This window comes from Marmota flaviventris, chromosome 10 (genome assembly GCF_047511675.1).
Source record: "Marmota flaviventris isolate mMarFla1 chromosome 10, mMarFla1.hap1, whole genome shotgun sequence".
In the NCBI taxonomy this organism is placed as follows: domain Eukaryota; kingdom Metazoa; phylum Chordata; class Mammalia; order Rodentia; family Sciuridae; genus Marmota; species Marmota flaviventris.
Genome location: NC_092507.1, coordinates 101,083,387 through 101,104,028, shown reverse-complemented (window position 1 = coordinate 101,104,028; position 20,642 = coordinate 101,083,387). Strand labels below are relative to the sequence as shown.

The window sequence follows — 20,642 nt, the reverse complement described above, 5'->3', positions numbered from 1 at the left end:
TGCCTGTAATCCCAGTGACTTGTGAGGCTGAAGAAGGAGGATTGCAAATCTGAGGCCAGCCTCAGCAACTTAGGAAGACCCTGTCTCAAAAAAAACAAAACAACAACAAAAAAACACAAATGCATAAAAGGAACTGGGGCTGTAGCTCAGGTAAAGCACCCCTGAATTCAATCCCCAGTACCAATAAATAAAGACTAGGAGTCAGCAAACTTTCTATAACAAGTCACATAGTAAGTATTTTAGGCTTTGTAGGCCTTGCACTGTTATACCTCATAGTCTGTTATGCCCCTATAATGGGAAAACGTCCACAGACAATAATGAATGATGTGATTCTGTTCCAATGTATTAGTCAATTTTCTGCTGCTATAACAAAATACCCAAGGCTGAATATTTTACAAAGAAAAGAGGTTTATTTAGCTCACAGTTTTGGAGGATAAACGTCTAAGATCTCCTGACTCCCATCTTCTTGGCCTCTGGTGAGGGCCTCGTGGGACAGCATCACAATAGTGAAGTATGGGTAGAAGACATCATGTCATGATATAGGAAGCCAGAGATAGTCAGGGGCCAGGATTGCTCTTTTTATTATACATGCTTTCATGAGACCTAACTGGGGTCTCTTCTGAGGATGGTGCCCCCAATGATATAATTACTTCCCACTAGGCCCCACCTCTTAAAGGTTCTACCACCTTTCAACACCACACTTGGGACCATGGGACCAACTTCTAGTACATGAACATTTGGAGGACATTCAAACCATAGCCACACCATGGCATCCAATAAAACTTTATTTATGGACACTGAAATTTTAATTGTTTTTTTTTTCAACCATTTGAAAATGCAAAAACTGTCAGTGGCTCAGAGACTACACAAAACTAGGCAGTGTACTGTTTTGACTAGCAGACCATAGTTTCCAAACTGACAGATTTCAAAAGAAATGTCACTGAGGCTTAGAAGGCAAGAGTTTAGAAATCCCATTACCTAGGCTAGGATTATCTAATTGAAGATTTCCTGGGTCCCTGCAGTCTACATTGCGCTTACTAACAGTACCACAGGAAAATGCTTGGATTGAGGGTTTTTTGTTTTTTTTTTCAATGGTGGAAAACTGCTAATTTTAACACATTTTTTTTTTATTACCAGCATATTTTCATGTTGCAACTGGCAGTCATCTTAATTAGGGTAAAGTTCTATTCACCTAATGGGCAGGTTAGTATTCACTGACAGTTTGGTGTGTCCTGGGCATTTCATGGAATGAAAGAATGAAGTCCTCACTTTATTATCAAACATAGCCTTTCTGAAATCGGACTGATTCTAAACTCTAACAAGGCAAATTCTTTGGCTAGGCTCTGGATACTTCTGGAAGGGGACTGTCATAGTAAATCCCAAAAAAGAAAAGAATCAGCACCTGTAATCCCAATGGCTCTGGAGGCTGAGGCAAGAGGTTTGTGAGTTCAAAGCCAGCCTTAGCAACTTAGCAAGGCCCTAAGCAACTCAGAACCCATCTCTAAGTAAAATATAAAAAATGGGTTGGGGATGTGGCTCAGTGGTTAAGCACACCTGAGTTCAATCCCTGGTACCCAAAAATAATAATAATTAAAATAATCAGAATTTCTATAATTATACATTTTCTTTCTATTATAAAATCCTAATCATTGTCTGGAAAGTTGTCTTTTTTTTTTTTTTTTGAAAGTTTTTTTTTTTTTTTTTTTTTTACTTCAGAGGAACAATAAGAGCTGGTGAATCCCCCCCACCCCCCAAAAAAATGCCAGTGAGAGAGATGCCTCTCCCAACTAGCCACATCAACCTTATCAGTGAAACGACAGATGTTCATGTCAGACCTCTCCCATAATCCACGTGTGTACAATGTTTCATCTTTGCAAAGCAGTCTTTCCTCTGGCTGACAGTTGGCCAAGAGGATGAAGCTGGTAAAGAGAACAGGCTGGAAAACACTAAGAGTTCTTCCCTCTGCTGTTGGCCTGTGCCAAGCCCTGTCTCTGAGCCTGACTTTTGACACTCCTCTCTCCATTACTCCAAGGAAATCCATTTATCTTTTCAACCCTTCTTGCCTGGCCCCACCCCTAAGCCACAAGAAGTTCCCTAGATCCTGGCCAGGAGGTGTGATTTTGTCTGCCTTGTCTTGTGGCACTTTCCCTTGTTCCTCTTGGGTAGCACTCTGGAGCCTAGGGGAGGCTAATTAGTAACAGCTGCCTTTTAGAACAGAAACCGAGAGTTCAGTGCCTGGGCCAGCCTAGTCTTTCCTCCACCTGGTCTCTCAACTTCTCCCCTTTTTGTATTTGTTATCACTCGTCTCCCAGGAAACCAGTGGTGAAGCTTCACTTTCCCATCCGCTTGAGTCCACCAAGACTCGGGCCCCTGTAGTAGGACCACTGGCTTTTCTGATCATGCTGCAGTGTGTCTATGCTGGGTGTTTCCTTTCCTGTGGTTTAAGAGAAAGGTAAAGCAGCTGCCAATCGAGCTCCTTCATTAGGGTTATTATCCACTGACAGGTGGAAGATATCAAATGGTCAAGAAACTGAGACGCGCCCTGAGGCCTTCCAGTGTTGTTACCTTGGTTATTGTCCCTAGAGCACAGAGGGCACAGAACCATGGTCTAAGAGAACCATATTCAGTGAGTCAGGACATGGAGCCCTGTGGTTAGACTGCCAGATGCCCTCTGGCACTATCATACATAGGCAAAGAATCACTGCCCCCAAATCTGAGTGTGTGTGTGTGTGTGTGTGTAAATGTGCCCACAGTTATGGGGACTGGAATTAGATAGTATCTGTGCTGCTTTTTCCTTACCTCCCACTGCTCCCTCCCTTGGTCATAATTTGTTCTTGGTATGGGCCTAAGCAGAAACAGCATGCCTGGGATGCACTGTGAGCGCCAGGCCTGGTGGTGCACACCAATAATCCCAGCAGCTCAGGAAGATGAGGCAGAGGGATTGTGAGTTCAAAGCCAGCCTCAGCAACTTATCGAGGCCCTAAGCAACTTAGTGAGACCCTATTTCTAAATAAAATATTTAAAAGGGCTGGGGATGTGACTCAGAGGTTAAGTGGCCCTGGTTCAATCCCCAGTATCAAAACAACAAACAAACACAACACTGTGAGGAAACTGGGAATCTGCTTTCAAGATAGGAGCACTAGGGGGCCATACATGTACACTCTGTGAGATAAGGGTTGGCTCCTCGAATACCACAGAATACCCTGAAATGTTTCCTTAATCTCCTCCTAAGAGAGGTTAAAAACTCATTGGCGGGGCTGGGGTACAGCCTAGCGGTAGTGTGTTTTTTTTGGCATGTATGTGGCTCTGAGTTCAATCCTTAGCATTGCAAAACATTGAAAAAAAAAAAAAAACTCATTTGGGAAATTCTGACAACAGCAGGTGGATTAGAAATGGACCGTTATTCTTGACTGGCCACCTTGGTGATGAGCCAAGTCTTCGGGGTGGTGGTGGGGACTTGTCCCACTGGAGGTAATTTGTGTCTGCTATAGCCTAGTCTGGTGCTGAAACTTCTTCCAACCACCCTCCAGGGCAGTTCTGGGGCACAACCTTCCCACCTTTCAGCTTAGGTCTTCTTTGTGCCTGTGTTGGAGAGAATGGCTGAGGTTAATACCCTCAATGCCTGACTCGTATTTTATTCTTGGATCCCAGGACAGTAAAAACAATCCAGATAAAAAAACAAACATTCAAGCCTCCATACTGCTGTTGCTCCTGTGTCTCTGTCCACTCCAGGCAGACTGCTGCCCCTTCTCAGACAAATGGAATGGAAAAGTATCCTTCATCTAATTTGAAATTTAAACAGAACTTCTTTCATGGTGTGTGTGTGTGTGTGTGTGTGTGTGTGTGTATGTGTATGTGTAAGCATGTGTATGTTAATTCCAATGAAGCATTCTGAGGAAAAGGATACCATGATCCTATTTCTAGAGCCTGAAACAGGGAAGGGAAACTAAACCAGGCTCCTGAAGCCATTACAGTTGGATATAAACCCTTACAGTTCTATATCCTCAGTGTTGGGCATGAGGACCTGAGGCTCAGAGGGGTTTGCTATCAGCGTGGTGTTCACTACTACTGCTCCTCCTTTTACTGGCTTGTGTGCCCTCTTTTCCTTCTGAAGGGCAGAATCAGGAAGGAAAGATTTAGATAGACTTGTGACCAGCAGCTCCTGAATAAGATGAGTTCCAGGCATTTCTGTTTAAACCCAGGGAGCAACTGTAATGACACAGAGATTTGCAGTCAGCCCCACTTAGGGCAAACCTCACAAGTCATGGTCTTGGTGGCATTTCTGGCAGTAGTGGATAAGAGCTAGAAGGAAGAAATGTGTGATCTCTTATGGTGGTCACACAACCTCTCTGAGACTTGGGTCCCCCAAACACCATTATCCACAACTGTTAATTGCCTCCCTAGGAAGCCTTCATTAAAGACCAGAGCCAGGCTCAGTGAGAGAGAAAAAGACAAGAACATAGTAATATCACCTGTTTACATTTGTTTAACACTTTGAATTTTCCAAAGCCTGTTAACATTCATTTTCTTATCTAACCCCACAACATCCCTGTGAGGCAGGTCAAGTAGCAAGTGATTTGTCCACACCCACACCAGTGTTAGGGGCTGAGTTGACCCATATAGCAGCTTTCCCAGCTCCCAGGCCAATATACCTTTTGTTTCAAGACACACAGTTCTTTATGCCAGCCAAACACAGGAGCATCAGGGGCACTGAGCCAGAAGCCTCCCTGCTCCCTAAGCTTACAGAGGGGCACCAGAAAAGCAGCAGCTGGGGCATCCAGACCAGGGGTCCCATGAAGACCAAGCAGGGAAAACAGAAGGGCAGGAATACTAGAGGTTCAAGGTCCTCAGCCAGCACTATCAACACCTCTCAGTTGAGCATACACTGTGCTCCCGACATATCTTGACCTTTGTCAGGAGCTTGGGCCTGCCTAGTTTACTGAACAGACTCTCAGTGCTTGCTCCAGAGAAGCTTCAAGGTACAGCTAGGAGGCAAGACGCCTGACTCCTTCCTCTCCCACAGTGCCTTCCCATTCTGTTACATTCTGCAGCCCAAGAAGAGGGGGAAGGTGAGGGCTGGCTGACTCAGCCTGCAAGTGCTTAGAGATCTGGAGCTCAAAGGCCCCAGCACCATTCAGCTAATGATTATTATTAACTCTGAACAGGTCTTGGCACAGCAGCCAGCTGGCTCTGGGAGGATGCCTGGATCTCCCACAGTGAGGTCTAGAAAACAAGACCCACGGCAGCCATGCATGGGGGTGGCAGGGTGGGACAATGAGAAAGGACAGACAAGCCAGTGTCAGGGAGTGGCAAAGGGTGATCTGCCTTGTGAGGGGGTGGGGAGAAGGCACAGGCTGGCAAGTGATAGCAGCCTGTCTTGGATAGAGCTGAAAGCCAAGGAGGTGAGGCTGGAAGACTGCCTTAGACGCAGAGCTCCTGCCATTCAGTACCACCCCCAGTCCCTATGGGGCTCAAGGGAAGGGGTGGTTATAGGAATGATGGGGGCTTAGGAGGGGTAGGCAAACCCAGAACGGTAATCCCATTACCATTTGCACTTGGATACAAAACCATCTATATTTCTAATGTCCTCAAGGTTGAGTCTGAATATAATCAAACTTGGAACACTATCAAACATGGAATCAGGACTTAGTGAACTCAATATGGAAATTTGTGCAAATGACAAATTTTAAAATTTTAATCTGAGCACCCTGGCTTTTCTTTAAAAAAGCAAAATAGGCTGACTACTAGCAGCTTTCCCTAGTCAAGGAACAAGGGCAAAAGGGCAGCCATTCGCTTCTCCCCTGAGGCCTCTGCCTGCTGCCTAGGAGCACAGCTAGTGCCCCAGACAAGAACAGATACGGGTGGGGGGGGGGGGCGCAGAACAGAGGGTGCAGGGAGGAGGGAGCACACAGCCAGGAGGCACAGGCAGCCAGCAGCCACTGAGATCCCAGCTGGAGGATGAGTGCCCTGGCACTGAGTTCTCATGGTTGGTCCAGCTGCTGCCCCAGGATGTGAGGGCAGGTGGTGATAAAGGGAGAAATGGGAAGATGGGAGAGAAGGAGAGAAGTCCCTTCCCCACCCCATCTAGCCTGCCAGAAAGACTCTCCTGGTGATCTCCCTATACTCTAGTCAAACCTGCTAAGCAAGAGGAGACGATCTGTGTCCTCATTCTCTCTGCCCTGCTCCTGCCCTCCAGGCCCACTGGTCAGAGAGACAACAGCTGGGTCCCTTCCTTCTGCAGAATATATATGATTCCCCTTCCTCCCAGGGCTGGGAATAGACATCAGATGGCACAGCCCCCGCAAACTCCCGGCTGTCAGCACGCCTGCCCGTCCGCCCACCAGCCCCCGCACCACCTGGGTGGAGGCAACACCTCAAGCAGGATTGGGCTTTCCGGCTTCGCCTGCAGAGCAAGCTGGTAAACCTTACCTGGCCCTCCCATAGACAGGGTGAGGCCCTCAGCACTGGTCGTGGCAAAGAAAAAAGAATAATTCCTGGATCAAAATGACCCTAGCTGAGAATCTCATTTCATGCAGCAGGAGTACCTAGAGGTTCAAGGTCCTCAGTAACATTTCTTCCAACTTCATACCATGTTGGATAGTTTGAGAGCAGAAAGAGGGCAAAGAGACAGGTACAATCATCCTCTGTACAGCATGGGCCTCCCTCGGATGCTCAGTGTCTAGAGTGTCTAGAGAGCTCCTGGGAGATGCTCAACTCACCCAGGAGAAGTATAGTGAGGACCACTGAGAGAAGACTTCTGCCCTTGTAGTCCCCTTTCCTTTGCTATTTAATCATACCAGCTTCTTGTTTCTGAGGCACCTGGAGAGGAGGCTGGGGCATCCAAGTTACTGACATCAAGGACCAGGCCTCTCTCTGGTCCTGGAAACTGAAGCTCCAGCCTCTATAATCCAGGCCAACCAGAGTTTCCAGTGGGCTGTATCTCCCTGCATAAAAAGCTGCACAGCAGCTTTCCTGGCTCAGCTGTATTCAGTTCTTGCCGTAATCTAGGGAGGTCCCATCTCCAAGTGAGCCAGACCCACAGCTAACCAGTCTGGCATCCAATCTTACCACCAAGGGCAACCTGGGGAATGACTTTTAGGAGGGGTCTCTACAGGAAAGAGAATCCAGACTGGTTGGCACCAAACTCAGCCCCTTTTGGGGCCAAAGAGCTGGCAGAAGACTGACAAGGAGAGAAGGGAAACAAGGAAGACTTCAGTTTCCTCAGACCACATTTCCTTGTCCCTTATTTTGTTCTAAAAGCTATGTGCTAAGGCAAAATCCTGAGTCCTAGGAATACAAGATGCTCAGGACTACTTTGCCCTGAAAGTAGATGTCAGGGAAAGGAGCACACCCAGGTTTTGAAGCCTAGATCCTGAGGTGGGCTGAAGGAAGTTCTCAGCCGAGCTAAGGAGCCCAATCAGGAGTGAAAGGCATGGTTAAGTCAATGCACTTCTGCTCCTCCAAAAACTTTAAAGTGACTTTAGTGCCTTTGCCATCTTGGAGTCCTCACTTGGGCCCCTTATCACCACAGTGCCTAACCTTTGTTCCCTGATCCAGGGGACAAACTGGCATCGATTTCTGAAGACTATGAGGGCTGACCTGCCCCTCCAGGGGAGTAAAGGGAGAATGAATGTAAGAATTATATCCTGAGTCTGCTAAGTGGGCCACATAGTCCCATACTGGGAGGGGGTTCTGTGACATCAACCTGACAGACACTGAAGATTAAGAGATGAAAGGAACTTAGAGATTGTTCAGATACATTCACGTCACAGATGAGGTCCTGAGATATAGAACTTACCTAAGGATGTACAACAGAGCCTAAGAGAACCATAATCAAGACCCATGGCTCTCTCTACTATATCACATTGATTTCATAAAAGGGACTTAAATATCCATGGCTACCCTTCATAACTTATAGGAACCCAACTCTTTATCAGGCACACAAGCAAGAAATCATCATCACCACCACCACCACCTAATACTTCTGTTTCCCATCAAGAGTGGAGGCTTCAGGCTCAAGTTCTCCATCACTTTCTACTTGCATCCAGTGTACTTCCCCATTTTGGCCCACTGAGTCATCCCTCAACAACAGCCATTTTTGCAGCACCTGGCCCAGCCATTAAGTGCAAAAACTCAACCACTTCTGAAGTGGGTCCTTTGAAGGTCACCAAGGAATGATTGAAATCCAAGGCAAGTATTCCAACCAGATTCAGAGTTCAGAAGCACTCACATATCCATTTTCTTCCTTGGCAAGTAGGAGCTGGAGATCTGGTGCATGATCACCAGGGCTGGGTAGAGGGACAGTGCCAGACACAGGTACCAAGCTGCATCTCTGATCTGGGCCTGGAACCACACTGAGTACATGCCCAGAATCACTGTAACTGTAGCCATCAGGTAGACCACCAGTCCACATGTCAAATGGTAGAGCTTGAGGCGAGCCACCCTGGAGACCCTGGCTGCCCGGGGACAAAGTAGGCAGAGCCCACATAGTGCCTGGCCACCAGTAGCCAGTAATGTCAGTGCTCCTAGCCAGCTGTGCCAGGATACCAGATGGGGCAGCTCACTTCGGATCTTGCTGGAGATGATGAAGCCCAGGCCTAGGGCAGCGCAGAGAATGGCTAGGGTCTGCCCTGCCCAGTGGAGCCAGATCCAGGCCTTTCGGGAGCAGAAGAGGAACACAGAATGCTCAGGTGAGAAGAGGAGGATGGCCTCAGCCATGAAGAGGCAGAACTGTGAACACAGGAGAGGGCCAGTGAGCCTGAGGTCTGGCTTGGAGGCCTGAGAAAAAGGAGGTTCTCTCATGTGTCCATGCAAAGAGGACAAAAGGTAGAGGCTAAGAACTTCACCAAGACCTTCTGCTTCATAAAGTCAGCCTTGGAATAACTAAGAATTAGCACTTCAGTGCATGTGTCATCATTCAGGCTAATATCCCCCTCCCATTTCTTGGCCAGTGGAACAGTTCAAGATGTTAAACTTCCTCCTGACCTTTGGGGGTAAGGGAGGCCAATAACTGGATATTGCCAATTCAATATCCTCCTTTCAGGCCCCATTGGAGAAATATGTTCCATATCCACCCATCCTTCTCAACCACCTGACACTTTATCTATGGCCCAGCCCTCCACATTTCCCAATCCCACAGGCTGCAGGGAAAAAATGAGGCCCTAGCTTCTCCACCACCTCTCTCCTTCTTCTCCTCTCGGTATCTTAGAAAAGGCTGAGCCTTCTAAAATCTGGATGCTTCTTCAGAGGTGAAGCTAAGCTTATCTAAACAAATTAGTTGCTGATAGAATCGCCCAAACTCACCGCCAAGGCCATGAATACAGGGTGCCAGGAGAAAAGACCTAAGAATCAAAGAGAACAGGCTGATGGTTGGGTTCCATTGTTTCTGCCCATGTGGCTAAGTGGACCCCAAAGAATCTGGTCTCAGTGCAAAGGTCAGCATACCATCCCCAAGCCTAATCAAGAATCAGGAACTCAGGGCAAAGTGAAGAGGCCAAGAGGGCCACCCTGAAAACACACAACTTGGCCTGAGTTCCTTATTCGGCACCTCTCAGTTGTCAGTCCAGTCCTCAGCCTCCCTCCTTAACTGCATGTTTCGTCAGGATGCATCTGTTCAATCGTTGGCCTTTTCCCCCTACAGCATCCAAAGTCCCACGTTTCCAGGATTCCCCGGGCCCCGCCCACTAGGCTCTTAAAACCTCTCAGTGGCTCGCCCTTCCACTGCTTATGGGGTCCCCCGCTCCACATTTCTCAGCGCACTCCAGCGCTGCCCCTCCAGCACCTCGGCTCCGCCCCCTTCCGTGGCCCCGCCCCGCACACTCACTGGTTCCTGGCCGGGACAGCGCAGTCAGGAAGATGGTGAAGCCCAAAGCTACCAGGTGGGCCAAGATCCCACTGCCTCTCCGTAGCCAGCGGGTCAGTCTCGGCTCCCTCGCTGGAGCGGGAACCAGACCTACCTCCAGGGGCTGCATGGCCGTGCTGGGCCGGCCCGCACAGTCCAGATGCCAGAGCCGTCTTCCGGGTTTGCAATCGCGGAGGCGGTTGCGGCGGCTGCAGGAGAGGCTCCTCCCGGGGGACGCCGCCGGCAGTGCGGCAGATACGCCCACAGCGCCCTCTGGGGGCTGGGGGAGAAGCGCGTCTGCCCAGAGGGTCTGCTCCCCTGAGACCCCTCACAGGACAGCTTGCAGCCCAGCTTCTTTGTAGCTATGTCTACAAGGGCCTGTATCTCAAGCCGTCCATGGAAATTACTTATGTGGCAGCTGATTTCAGTGAAACCACTTGGTATGGTGACCCAAGAGTGTGAAAGTGGTGTTGTGAGCAGCTTCCCAGAAGTACTGGATTGCCCTCGCTGTTCACTCTCCTACTATTTTCTCTTTTGGTTTGTTAAGGGAACAAGATTCCCCCCTGCCTAAAAGCAAGGAAGAATGAAAGGAAAGGACAAGGACAAAAAAATAGTGCCTGTATGTTGTGAATTTAGGTTTGAAGAGCAAAGGCAGGAGATGCAAGTCTCATCCCCCATCTGCACAGTAGCTGTCCCCAGAGATACTGGGAAGAACTAGGGCACTCCCAGTCCTTGCCGCCCCCACAACAGCTGCTCAGCCCTGAGGAGCAAGGTGATCCTCAGCAACCAAGCCTCCCACACCCCAAGTTCTGCAAGTGATCTCCCTTTCCCCCTCCCATCTCCAAAAAAGATGTGGTCCAACCCAAGGAGGCCGTACCTGGAGAGGCTCTACTAAGTCCTTAAGGGAACACCCACAGGCCAGGAAGAGACAAAAACAAGCTGTCCAGTATAAATCAAGGACATCCTGAGAGCAGTTCCTAACTCAAGTCAAGCTTAAGTGGTTGAGAAAATGAGGTTGCTGTCAGACACAGTGGCACACACCTTTAATCCCATCTACTCAGGAGGCCAAGGCGGGAGGATTGTGACTTTGAGGTCAGTCTCAGCAACTTAGCAGGGCCCTATCTCAAAAGTTAAAAAATAAAAAGAGCTGGGATGTAGCTCTGGGGTAGAGCACTTGCCTAGCACGCACGAGGCCTTGGGTTCAATCCCCAGTATGAAAGAAAGGAAGGAAGGAAACAAAAGGAAAAGAGGCTGCTGGTAGGAAATGGGAAAGGGAAGGGATAGCTGAGAAACTGAGGCACTTATTTGGAGAGGGATGGAGACCTACAGCTGCTGAAAGTCCAGAAAAGCACCACAACCCAACTCCCACAGACTTGGGGCAGAAACCCAAGATACAGCCAGAGGAGTGGCTCTCCCCACCCTCCAGTTTTCCTTCCCAGTGGGACCAGAGATTCAGGGGAGCCTGCTAAGAGACACATGCCCATCATCCTATCTGAAAAAAAGACTCTCCTGTGATACAAACTCCAGAAGTGTGTGTGTGTGTGTGTGTGTGTGTGTGTGTGTGTGTAAAAGACACCTATTTCCAGGCAAATACTGGGATCTGGAGTCTGGTTGCCTATCATCTCAACCTCCTAGGGTGTGGTTGGGGACAGTAAAGATACTCATTTTGCTACATTGTTTTTCTTCCTTTTCTGTGTTTCTGTTTTTATATTTTCTTAGCAGCAACAGAACAGGGAGTCAGTCTTGAGGTATTTTAAAGAGTTTTTTTTTTTCTTAAAAAAAAATAATATAAAGTTATAAAAAGCGGCAGCAGCCTGGGGCCCGGATCTGGAAGGGAGGAGGTGCTGGCGGCTCCATTGCAGTGGGCAGGCACTTTCTTGTTAATGGGCTTTTGACTGTAGGAAGACAAGAGGCAAGAGACAGGATCAGGGTGGGGGCCTACCAGTTGTCCTACCCAGTGAACTGGGTAAACCAAAGGGCTAACTCTTGATTTCCTTCTGCTGGCCTGGTAAGTCAAACAGAGCAAGAGCAAGGTGAATGCCAGTTCAAAAGGGGTGGCCTGGAATTGAGGCTGGAGAGCACACATGCACACACACACAGAGTTAGAACCACAACAGCTGTCAAATGTGCTTTCCTGTGGGTGTCAGGGAAGTCAGTATGCATCTGGCTCATGCCTAAATAGGGAGAACATTTCTCTGTCCCACCTCCCATGAGACCCTCCTGGAAGACATCCCATGGACAGACCAACAGGCGATTCCAGAGCTGTTATCAGAAAAGACAAAGAAACCTAGCTGCAGCTTTACTAGAAACCCTGGAGAACCTGCCTATCATTATAGAACCTGGGGGTGGGCACATGTACAAGGTGGGCACTCATGCTTATGTGGACCTTGAGTTATGAACTTGCCCGTCAATGCCACAATGCCTAAAGGAAGAACCAAAGAACAAGACACCAGCCCTCCCACCTGGCTGCTCAGCATGTTGAGCCACAGCTCGGGGACCCAAACTCCCTTTCCTTCAAGGAACAGAAGTACTACCAGGCTCTGGAATGGGAGCCACAGCCAATTTAGAAAGAAGTAGCCCTTTGATTACAGCAAAACCTAGGGCAGGGGTGCTCAGCATGTCTTGAGAATAAGGGAGAGGACTATGGATAGGGGAACCATTTGGCAAAAGTGAGGGTTGCTTGCAAAGGGCTAACCTACCTCTGTCTAAAGTAGATGGCTTAGGAACTCTTCCCCTTTCTTCCCTTCCCTGCATAGCCATCTACCTGGCACTTTCTCCATGTCAGGTACCCACTGTGTTCCCCACCTCAGCCTTTCTGACCCCTCTCTGCCACACTTTCCAGGAAGGTGGGCTGGTACCTTCAGTGTAGAGCACTTCTCCTCAAAGGCCAGGGCCGGGCCCGGCTTCTTGCGGCGCACAGAGCAGGTCCCTTCAGAAGGGGCACCAGCCTGACAGTGCTTGGCCTTCACTGGCCGGCAGTAAGTGGCCAGGTTTTTCCGCTTCTTGGCTACCTCTTCCTCAGAGAGGCAGTTGGTTGGCAGGGCCTTGGCTGGGTGTCCAGCTGCTCCCCGGTTCTCCAGCTGAGAAGCCTTGACTGGTGTGGGGAGTGGATGAGGGGAACTCCGACAGTCCAGGGGTCCTGCACGCTTCACTCTTGGACCCACAGTCCCATTAAGTCCCATGCCCAGGGCTGTTTTAGTCTTGGCCGAGAGACCCCGGCAGCCAGAGGGTTTGCCTTTTCCAGTGGGCTCCAGGATACATGTCCGTTTGAAAGTGGTGGGACCAGGGGACAACTTCCGCTTTCGCGAAGGGGCCTCCACCTCTGCCCCATCCTTGCCTTTGGATGACTTGCTAGCCTTGGAAGGCGGCAGCTTGCTGAAGGACGGGGATGGCGTGTTGGCAGGCAGTGGTGAGGTGATGGCCTGGCTGCCACCCATGCACTCCGCCTGGCTGCAAGCGGCTGCCACACTGGGGGAGCCTGCAGTGTAGCTGGGGACAAGGCTGTCCTTGGTGGGGGGTGTGGAGACTGGGCAGGCGGGTCTGGGGGGTGGGCCTGGAAGTCGGGGGCAGCTGCCCATGGAAGATGGGCTCAGGGGAGCAGATAAGGGGGAGGTGACAAGGTGGGATGGAGGTTCAACCGCCGGTGGGATCTTCCTGCAGTAAAAAGAGAGCCCCACTGTGACTGCCAAGCGAATAAGAGGGCCTCCCCAACACATACCAGTTTCTCTGCCCCGCCTAGAAATGGCCAGCAGAGCCCCAGAGTTGCTGCCATCTGCTGGGAGACACTGGAATTGAGGGTTAGAAAGAAGGCTCAGGGAAATATATACTCAAACTGTATAAAATATGTGAACTAGTGTGCAGACTCATAAACAACTGCATTTTAAGACTCTACTTGAGCATCCCCTATCCCAAGTTACCTAAAAGGTACTGCCAGTGATGGCTAAGGGTCTAGATTCAACCCCAGACCACCCACCCATTCATGCCCTGCTCCAGGCTGCCAAAATCCCCCACCCTGGCAAACAGCCGAGGCACACCAAAGAGCATGTGTGAAAGATTTGGGTTTCTGAAGTCTTGTTCACCAAGGCCTGGGAAGGGGCATTCCAGGCCCAAGAAACTCACTTCCACATGTGTGAGCTGAGGTGCCGTTCCAGCATGGAGCTGAGTGCTGAGCAGAACCGGTCCAGCCGCCGGCTAAACACATAGCATCCTGGGCTCACCAGCCGGCTCCCAAAGGTACAGAACTAGAGGTAGAAAAAGGTCGTGGTTAGTGGGGCCTGAGAAACAGGGAGGGCATCTGCACAAAAGATCTGACCTCTCCCCATACTGTGGGCCAGGAAGGCTGGCCACCCCCACCCCAGGCCCTGCCCCAGGTCCTTACCGCCTGTGGCCGCGGGGGCCGGGTTGCATAATGGCAGTCAGGGGAGAGGTGGAGGTCCTCAGATGTCCCCTCCTCCTCACTCTCCTCGCTGGAGGCCTGGGCCCCACCCCGGGGCAGGGGGAAGGGGAACAGGCCTGGGTCCCCATCACCACCACAGGGGCCTTCATCATCCAACTCACTTTCAGAGGAGGCCCGGGACCTGGAAGGGCCAAAGGGGATGTGAGGGCAACGTGACTGGTGTGGGGTCAGGGTGGGGGAGTCCCTGAACCCGCCAAGCTCAAAAAGCCAGGGCAGACACCCTGCTGGGCAACCAGAGGAAGGAGGATAGGACAGGAGGGCATGACAGAGCTCACAGAGTAAGAGACAAGAGCCCAGGGCCACAGCTCCCAAGGGATTCTCTTCCCAGCCCCTTCAGTTCCCAGGCCCTGCCTCCTCAGGGGAAAAATCTGCTCCCGATTCACTTCCTTCAGAAAATCTTCGGAGCTTAACTGCACCCAGCTCTGGTCAGCCCAGTCAACTCTCTCAACCCCCTTCTTGCATCACATATTCCTGTGAGCCTGTCTGGGAGCTGAGCCTGTGTTTCGTGTCTGCCCCTCATGTTACAGGCAAAGAGGCGTGTGTGTCTCCTTCGGCAAGGCAGGCTCTCCCCGGGATCCAGCGCAGCCTCTGCACACGAAGGGGCCAGTGAATGAATACATGGTAGGACTGCCTCACCCAGGACCCTAACCCTTTCAGCTCCCTAGTGAAAGTCTTGGCCTATTGGAAGTAGCTGGGAAAATGTTCATATCCTGGTATTGGATCTGGCACACCACAGAGAGGCTAGGGTATTGTGGTAGCCTGGGCAGGAACAGGGAAATCACCTGCTTCCACACCACTGCCAGGGGCCTAGGTATCCCCCCACATTCAGGGTGGAGTGAGCACATCTTGCAGGACAGACACCTCCTGCACCTGTCTTCAGGGGTCCCTGGTGCCTTAGGGGCCAAGTATCCCCAAGTGAGATGGGCGTTGGATCCTGGACATACCTGGGCAGTGCACAGTATGGGTAGGTCTGCTTGGTGCGAGCAGAGAAGGTGCTGCTGGCAGCAGCCACAGCTGCCACAGCCTGGACTGAGGACGAAGATTCCTGGGAGGGGCGCTCAAGCACTGGCTCCTTGCGCCCTGGGCTCTTCTCCTTAGGAGACTCTCCTTTGCGGGAGTTGGCCTTCAGCTCTGCCACTAGCACATCAAAGTCCTTGGCCCGGCCCTGGACCTCCCGGCGCTGGTGTACCGAGTGGATCTAGAATACAGCAGGGTGGAGGGTGGGGAAGGGGTGTGAGCTGAGAAGTGAGGGGTGGCTGGGTGCTCTGGCCTGGGCAAGCAGAGGGGGGTGTGAGTGTGTTTGGGATATATTTGTGTGTCTTTGTTTTACTCCCCCATGGAGCCAAAATCCTGTTTTGGGGTGGGAGAACCTGGAAGCTACTCCCTGCCTGCTGCTCCCATCTGCAACACTGGGGTGGCCTCCTCTTCCCTTCCCAGCCTCATCCCTGGATAACATCTAAATTCCTTTCCTAACCCAGGTCCTGTGTCTGTGTTAGGCTCCCGCTCCATGCAGTAGAAATCGGGGTTACCTTGCAGGTCAACAGGCGGGTACAGATCTTTTTGGTCTCTGGATTTATGACCCCACACTGCCTATTGAGGTCGCACTCCTTCCCTGTGGGGAAAGTGGTTCCAGTGAGCATAAAGGCCATTTCTTAGAAACCCATGGGAGAACCTGGCCTCTTCCTCCAGGGGCCTGGGAAGAACTGGCTCTAAGGTGGAAGAGCCTCCAGCCCTCAGGTCTGAGGCTCCCCTTGCAGGAAACTCTTCAGGGTATCCAGATCTCTGCAGGGTGTGTGACCCGTCCCTGTCCCCAGCCCTAGCCCAGGCATTTCAAGCCCACAGCAGGGCAGCACCTATCAAGAAGCAAAAGCAGCCACAGGAATCTAGATGTAAGAAAGGAGGTAACAGTCAACTGCCAAAGGGGAGGAGAGTAACTTCACCTGCTTGGACATAGACAAGTATCCTAGATTAGGAGACCTGGGCTAGAGAAGCTTTCCTTGGATCAAGGAGGTCAAGAGGTAACAGGGCTCCTGTACTCTGTAAGCTGTGTTGGTCAGGCCCGGTCCTTCCTGACTTCCAACCCATCTGGCCCAGGGTCAAAGCAGCCCAAAGGAGCCCCACAGGACCGCAACTACTCACGAGCCATCTTGCGGTGAGTTTTGGGGGGCAGCCTGGCCCCACCAGGCTCCTTCTCTGGGGGGCTGCCTTCGGCCCGGTGACTGGAACCCTCACCAGGGATTATCTCGATGCTCTCTCTGCCAGGAGGTTCTTTAGAAGGGAGAGCCATAGGGGCTTTTCCAGGGGAGTCCTTAGGGAGGCTGCCTGGCTGGCTGAGGAAAGCAGAGGGTGGGGCCACCCTGATTCCATGTCCATCAGGCTTCGGGAGACTGGACATCTTCTCCAGATTCACCACAGGCACGAAAAGGCTACACGTGGAGAGAGGGTATGGGCTGGGGGGTGGGGAGGCTGGGCCTGGACCCTAGCCCAGAGCCATCTCCTTCCTGGCCCTGAAACTTGGGTGGGCTCCAGGAGGTATGTTTAACATGGGAAAAGGGAAGCCCACATTGCCTGTAACACATGGGAGGGAGCTGCAGATGGGGTTAGCTGCCTCCACTGGTGTCAACCCCTCCCTGGGTCAGGGTTGGTCTTGGGGAGTCTCCAACCTCTTCTTACCAGAGGTTGTCCTTCTGGGTCTTCTCAGGAGGCTGATGGCCGCGGCTCCGGGACCCTTGGCCCTTCTCCCTGGAGGAGGTTTTGGTGGAACCTGGGGCCCTACAAGCTGGGCCCTGCCCATTCACTACATGGCATTTCTGAGAGCTGGCAGGGGCTGGAGGTGGGGGTGGGGCCCGGGTATAAAGCTTGCTGAGGGGCCCATGTCTTCTTTCTGTCACCAGGAGGTGGAGAGAGTAATCAAGGTAAGTGGTATAAACTGCCTCCTTCCCCAGCCTCCTAACCTCCCCGTAGACTCGAATCAGAGAATCTGAGTTTCCATAACTTAGACTGTGAATTTGCCTCCTTCCCTTTTTACTTTGAGCCATCAAAACTCAGTATTTTAGACCCAGCTTCCTGAACCTTTTAAGTCCACTGGATGCCAGCAGTTTGTTTGAACAATAAACCCTACCCCCACCCCACAATGCTCTGAATCTACCTCCAGGTCCTTCCTATCCCTAGAATTGCCCTCTACTACCCCACATGACCTCCCAACTGACCCTGTGCTAAGAGTTCCCTGTTCCACCTTCCCCTTAGTTCCTCCCTGGGGCTCCTCTCACCGCAATGCTTCTGGAAAGCCTGAGGCTTCACCACCTGGCTGCAGTGGTTACACACAACCAAATAGAAGTCATCATGGGCAGGGCAGTGCCCGAAGATAGACATGTCTGCAATGACAGAAGCCCTTGTCACTGGGGCTGGGGACTCCATTCCCTGTAAGATCAGAGAGCATTCCCACCCCACCACTTTGAAGGCACTTCACCTCCCAATTGATGCTCCCAGTTCTAGGTTTCATTCTAATCAATCCCAAAGTATATGGGCGCCAATCACCTATAGCTAGTATCTCCAACGACAGGTCACAGGAGCCAGGGAAATTGGCTGACTCAGATCTAGCAATGAGGATCCCAAACTTGCTGCTTCAAGTGAGTGTGGTGGCAGAGGGGAGGGTGGTCCTGTCTGCCCTGAGTTCCAGCCCTAATGTGTGTTAAGTCCTACCTTCTTTAATGAGGGTCATAGCATCCAATTTCTTCATGTTTTTGCTACTTTCCTCCAGCTCAGCCCCTGGAGGAAAAACACAGCTCAGAAGTCCACCCCCTTCCCAGATCCCCATCTCCTACCCAAGTGGGGCCTGCAGCCCAGCACTGAGAAGCCCATCTCCCTAAAGAGTTCTTGATACTCAAAATCACTAGGAGAACCTTTCGGTAGATCCTGCTCAAGTTCCCATTTTCCCTTCACCTGCTGTCTCTGAAATAAGCTAAGAAGAATCCAGCCACCTGTATTATGGACCCTTTACTCCAAAGGCATGGATCAGTGTTCCACCGCTGACTAGTTGGATGAATGTGGGTAAATATCTCTTTTCTGAGGTTCAGTTCTCCACTTAAAATGGAAATGATCCTAATTTTTTCCCTGGAGATCTGAGTCCCTCCATGAGATTTCTCACAGGGGTCCTGTTACTCCTTGACATCCAGATATCTCCCAGGTAACCACCCCCATAAACTCAAGTTTGCTCCACCTGAGTTAAAACAGCATTGTCAATGTTATACCCAGTTTCTAAGGTCCTGACCTGATAGAACGGTCACAGACCAGGGAAACTGCTGCCTTTGACCCTTTTGGCATCTTCAAAGACTCTTTGGTCAGTTACCAAGCCCATCCCCTTCTTAGAGGGGCTTTGCTCAGGGCTGCCCTTGTACCTCAGTTTCTGGGTTAATGACAAAAACATCTTAGCTGCAAAGCATCTTTTTCCCCATCCCCCTCCCTTTCTCCTCCCCCCTCCCTCTTCTACACCCCCTCCCTGTCCCTTGGAAAAAAAAAATCAATTCTGAGTCACCAAACCCATCTGACTCCATTTCCGGTTCTCAATGCACCCAGACCCTGACAATGGCCCCATCTTTGCCCACCCAGCATGGGCCAGTTCCAGGGTAGCCTGTAGCTCCCACTTAGATCTGCTTTCTGTTACCTACTAACAGATTTGCCCCTTTCTTAGATGAGAAGAATGTTGACAATCTTATATAATGTCTACACATAAGGGGTTGTGAGTTAGGCATTCATGAGACAAGGGGCAGCTCCCACTCTTTTTAATCAGTTAAATCCAAGTGTGGGGAATGATGGACCCAACACCACTGGGAGTCAGATGTCTCAGTGGAGAACAAGTGTCATTAGAGACCGCTCCATGAGGTTTTCTCCTCCACCCCTTCTCACTTGCAAACTTCTTCAGGGGTGTGATGCCTGCTGTCACCTCCAAAGGCCACGAGGCCAGGTGCTCCCTGGGGCCCAGGAGACAAAGATCAGAAGAAGGAGTTATAGGCCCACTCACCAAAGGCACTCAAGAGCCTACAGAACGTAGGAAAGAGCCAAGAGGTAGGGCAAGAGACCCAGGAAAGGACAGAGGACTGAAGGCATGGATGGATGGACTGAAAGAGGGAGGGTGTGAGGGAGGAGAGATAGAAGGATGGATGAAGGAACTATGCGGAGGGGGCGGGGGTCCAGAAGCACCGCAGCCGTCAGGCAAACGCCAAAAAGGAGCAGGAAATGTGGGGCAAAAGGCAAAAGAACAAGAGCTTGGGGAGGGGGGCACAGAAGTGGGGTGCGTGGGAAACACGTGGAGAGGACTGTTGCGGATGGAGACAGCTGGAGCAGGTGCACGAGGGGCGGGAGCTGGAGGCCAGCAGACAAGAAGAAAGATAAAGACAAGTAAATGTGGAGGCAGGTGGTGGCACCGGCAGAAACAGAGGTGGGCAGGGTGGGTTGAGAGCGGTGAGCCGGCGCTAGGACCCGGAGGCGCGAAGGTAACAGAGCGGGCGGGCACTAGGACCCGGCGGGTCCTTTGTTTGGGGGGCCGGGGAGCCGGACGGCGGCTCCAGTCGGCGGCTCCCCTCTGCTGGCGGGGGCCCGGAGGGGGGGAGGGGAGATGGTGATGGGGTCCCCGGACTCTAGGGTGGCTGTACTCACCATCAGCCGCAGGCAGGTCGGCCCGCTCCACCCACGAGCTCCAACTCTGTCCCGCGAAGTCATCGAGACTCGGCACCCGCCGCTCCAGAGCGGCCATTGCTGCCGCCGCGCGTTCACGCACCGCCATCACCGCCGCGGACGCGCGCCCGCCCCGGCGCCGCCGCCGCGCGGCCCCCTCCCCCCTGCCCCGCCGCGGGCACGCCTCCCCTCTCCCCCTACCTTTCCAGTTCACTCTCTGCGCAAGCACAACTCAGGTCGCCTGCCCCCTCCTCCTCCTCCTCCTCCTCCTCCTCCTCCTCCTCCTCCTCCTCCTCCTTCCCGCATAGCCTTCTGGGAAATGTAGTTCCAGCGCGGGTGCTGTTTCCTACCGAGTTTGCCGCAAGAGCCCTTCCGAAAGGCACGTTTGCAGGCGGAATAGAAAACACCAAAGCCCCAGGATCCCCTCTCCTAAATCTTGTGCACACATTCTCTGTACCACGAGTCACTCTCCCAAGCTCACTACACACACACCCAGCCCCAGACCTCTCTCTGCCAAAGAAGCCCCTCTAAGCAGTGCATCCGCCAGCTGGCTGGCGCCCCTTCCCGGGCTGGCGGCCCAAGAAGCGACTCCGCTCCCCCGTAGATCGAATAGGGTAGGTGCAGGGAGGTGGGCGCTGTGAATCAGAAGGGCAAGGGGAGGGAGTCTGTAGG

The 20,642-nt window shown here is 51.7% G+C and overlaps 2 protein-coding genes across 3 annotated transcripts; both read right to left on the bottom strand.

Annotated features, from left to right (window-relative positions):
- Window positions 1–390: 390 nt before the first annotated feature.
- On the bottom strand, window positions 391–11,494 carry Cyb561d1 (cytochrome b561 family member D1). 2 transcript variants are annotated; one of them, XM_027922048.3, is made up of 3 exons: window positions 9,824–11,494; window positions 9,304–9,341; window positions 391–8,730 (listed from the first exon to the last, which is right to left on the bottom strand). In XM_027922048.3, the coding sequence occupies exons 1-3, from the start codon at window positions 9,969–9,971 to the stop codon at window positions 8,227–8,229; spliced, it is 690 nt and encodes a 229-aa protein (XP_027777849.1). In that variant the 5' UTR covers window positions 9,972–11,494; the 3' UTR covers window positions 391–8,226. The 2 variants fall into 2 exon arrangements, with proteins under 2 accessions (XP_027777849.1, XP_027777850.1); XM_027922049.2 differs by having other exon boundaries at window positions 9,957–11,494.
- A 90-nt stretch (window positions 11,495–11,584) lies between these two features.
- Window positions 11,585–20,095, bottom strand: Atxn7l2 (ataxin 7 like 2). Its single transcript, XM_027922016.2, has 11 exons — window positions 19,953–20,095; window positions 18,000–18,065; window positions 17,567–17,671; window positions 16,971–17,181; window positions 16,437–16,723; window positions 15,827–15,909; window positions 15,242–15,495; window positions 14,220–14,418; window positions 13,961–14,082; window positions 12,700–13,495; window positions 11,585–11,736 (listed from the first exon to the last, which is right to left on the bottom strand). The coding sequence occupies exons 1-11, from the start codon at window positions 20,077–20,079 to the stop codon at window positions 11,722–11,724; spliced, it is 2,265 nt and encodes a 754-aa protein (XP_027777817.1). The 5' UTR covers window positions 20,080–20,095; the 3' UTR covers window positions 11,585–11,721.
- Window positions 20,096–20,642: the final 547 nt, after the last annotated feature.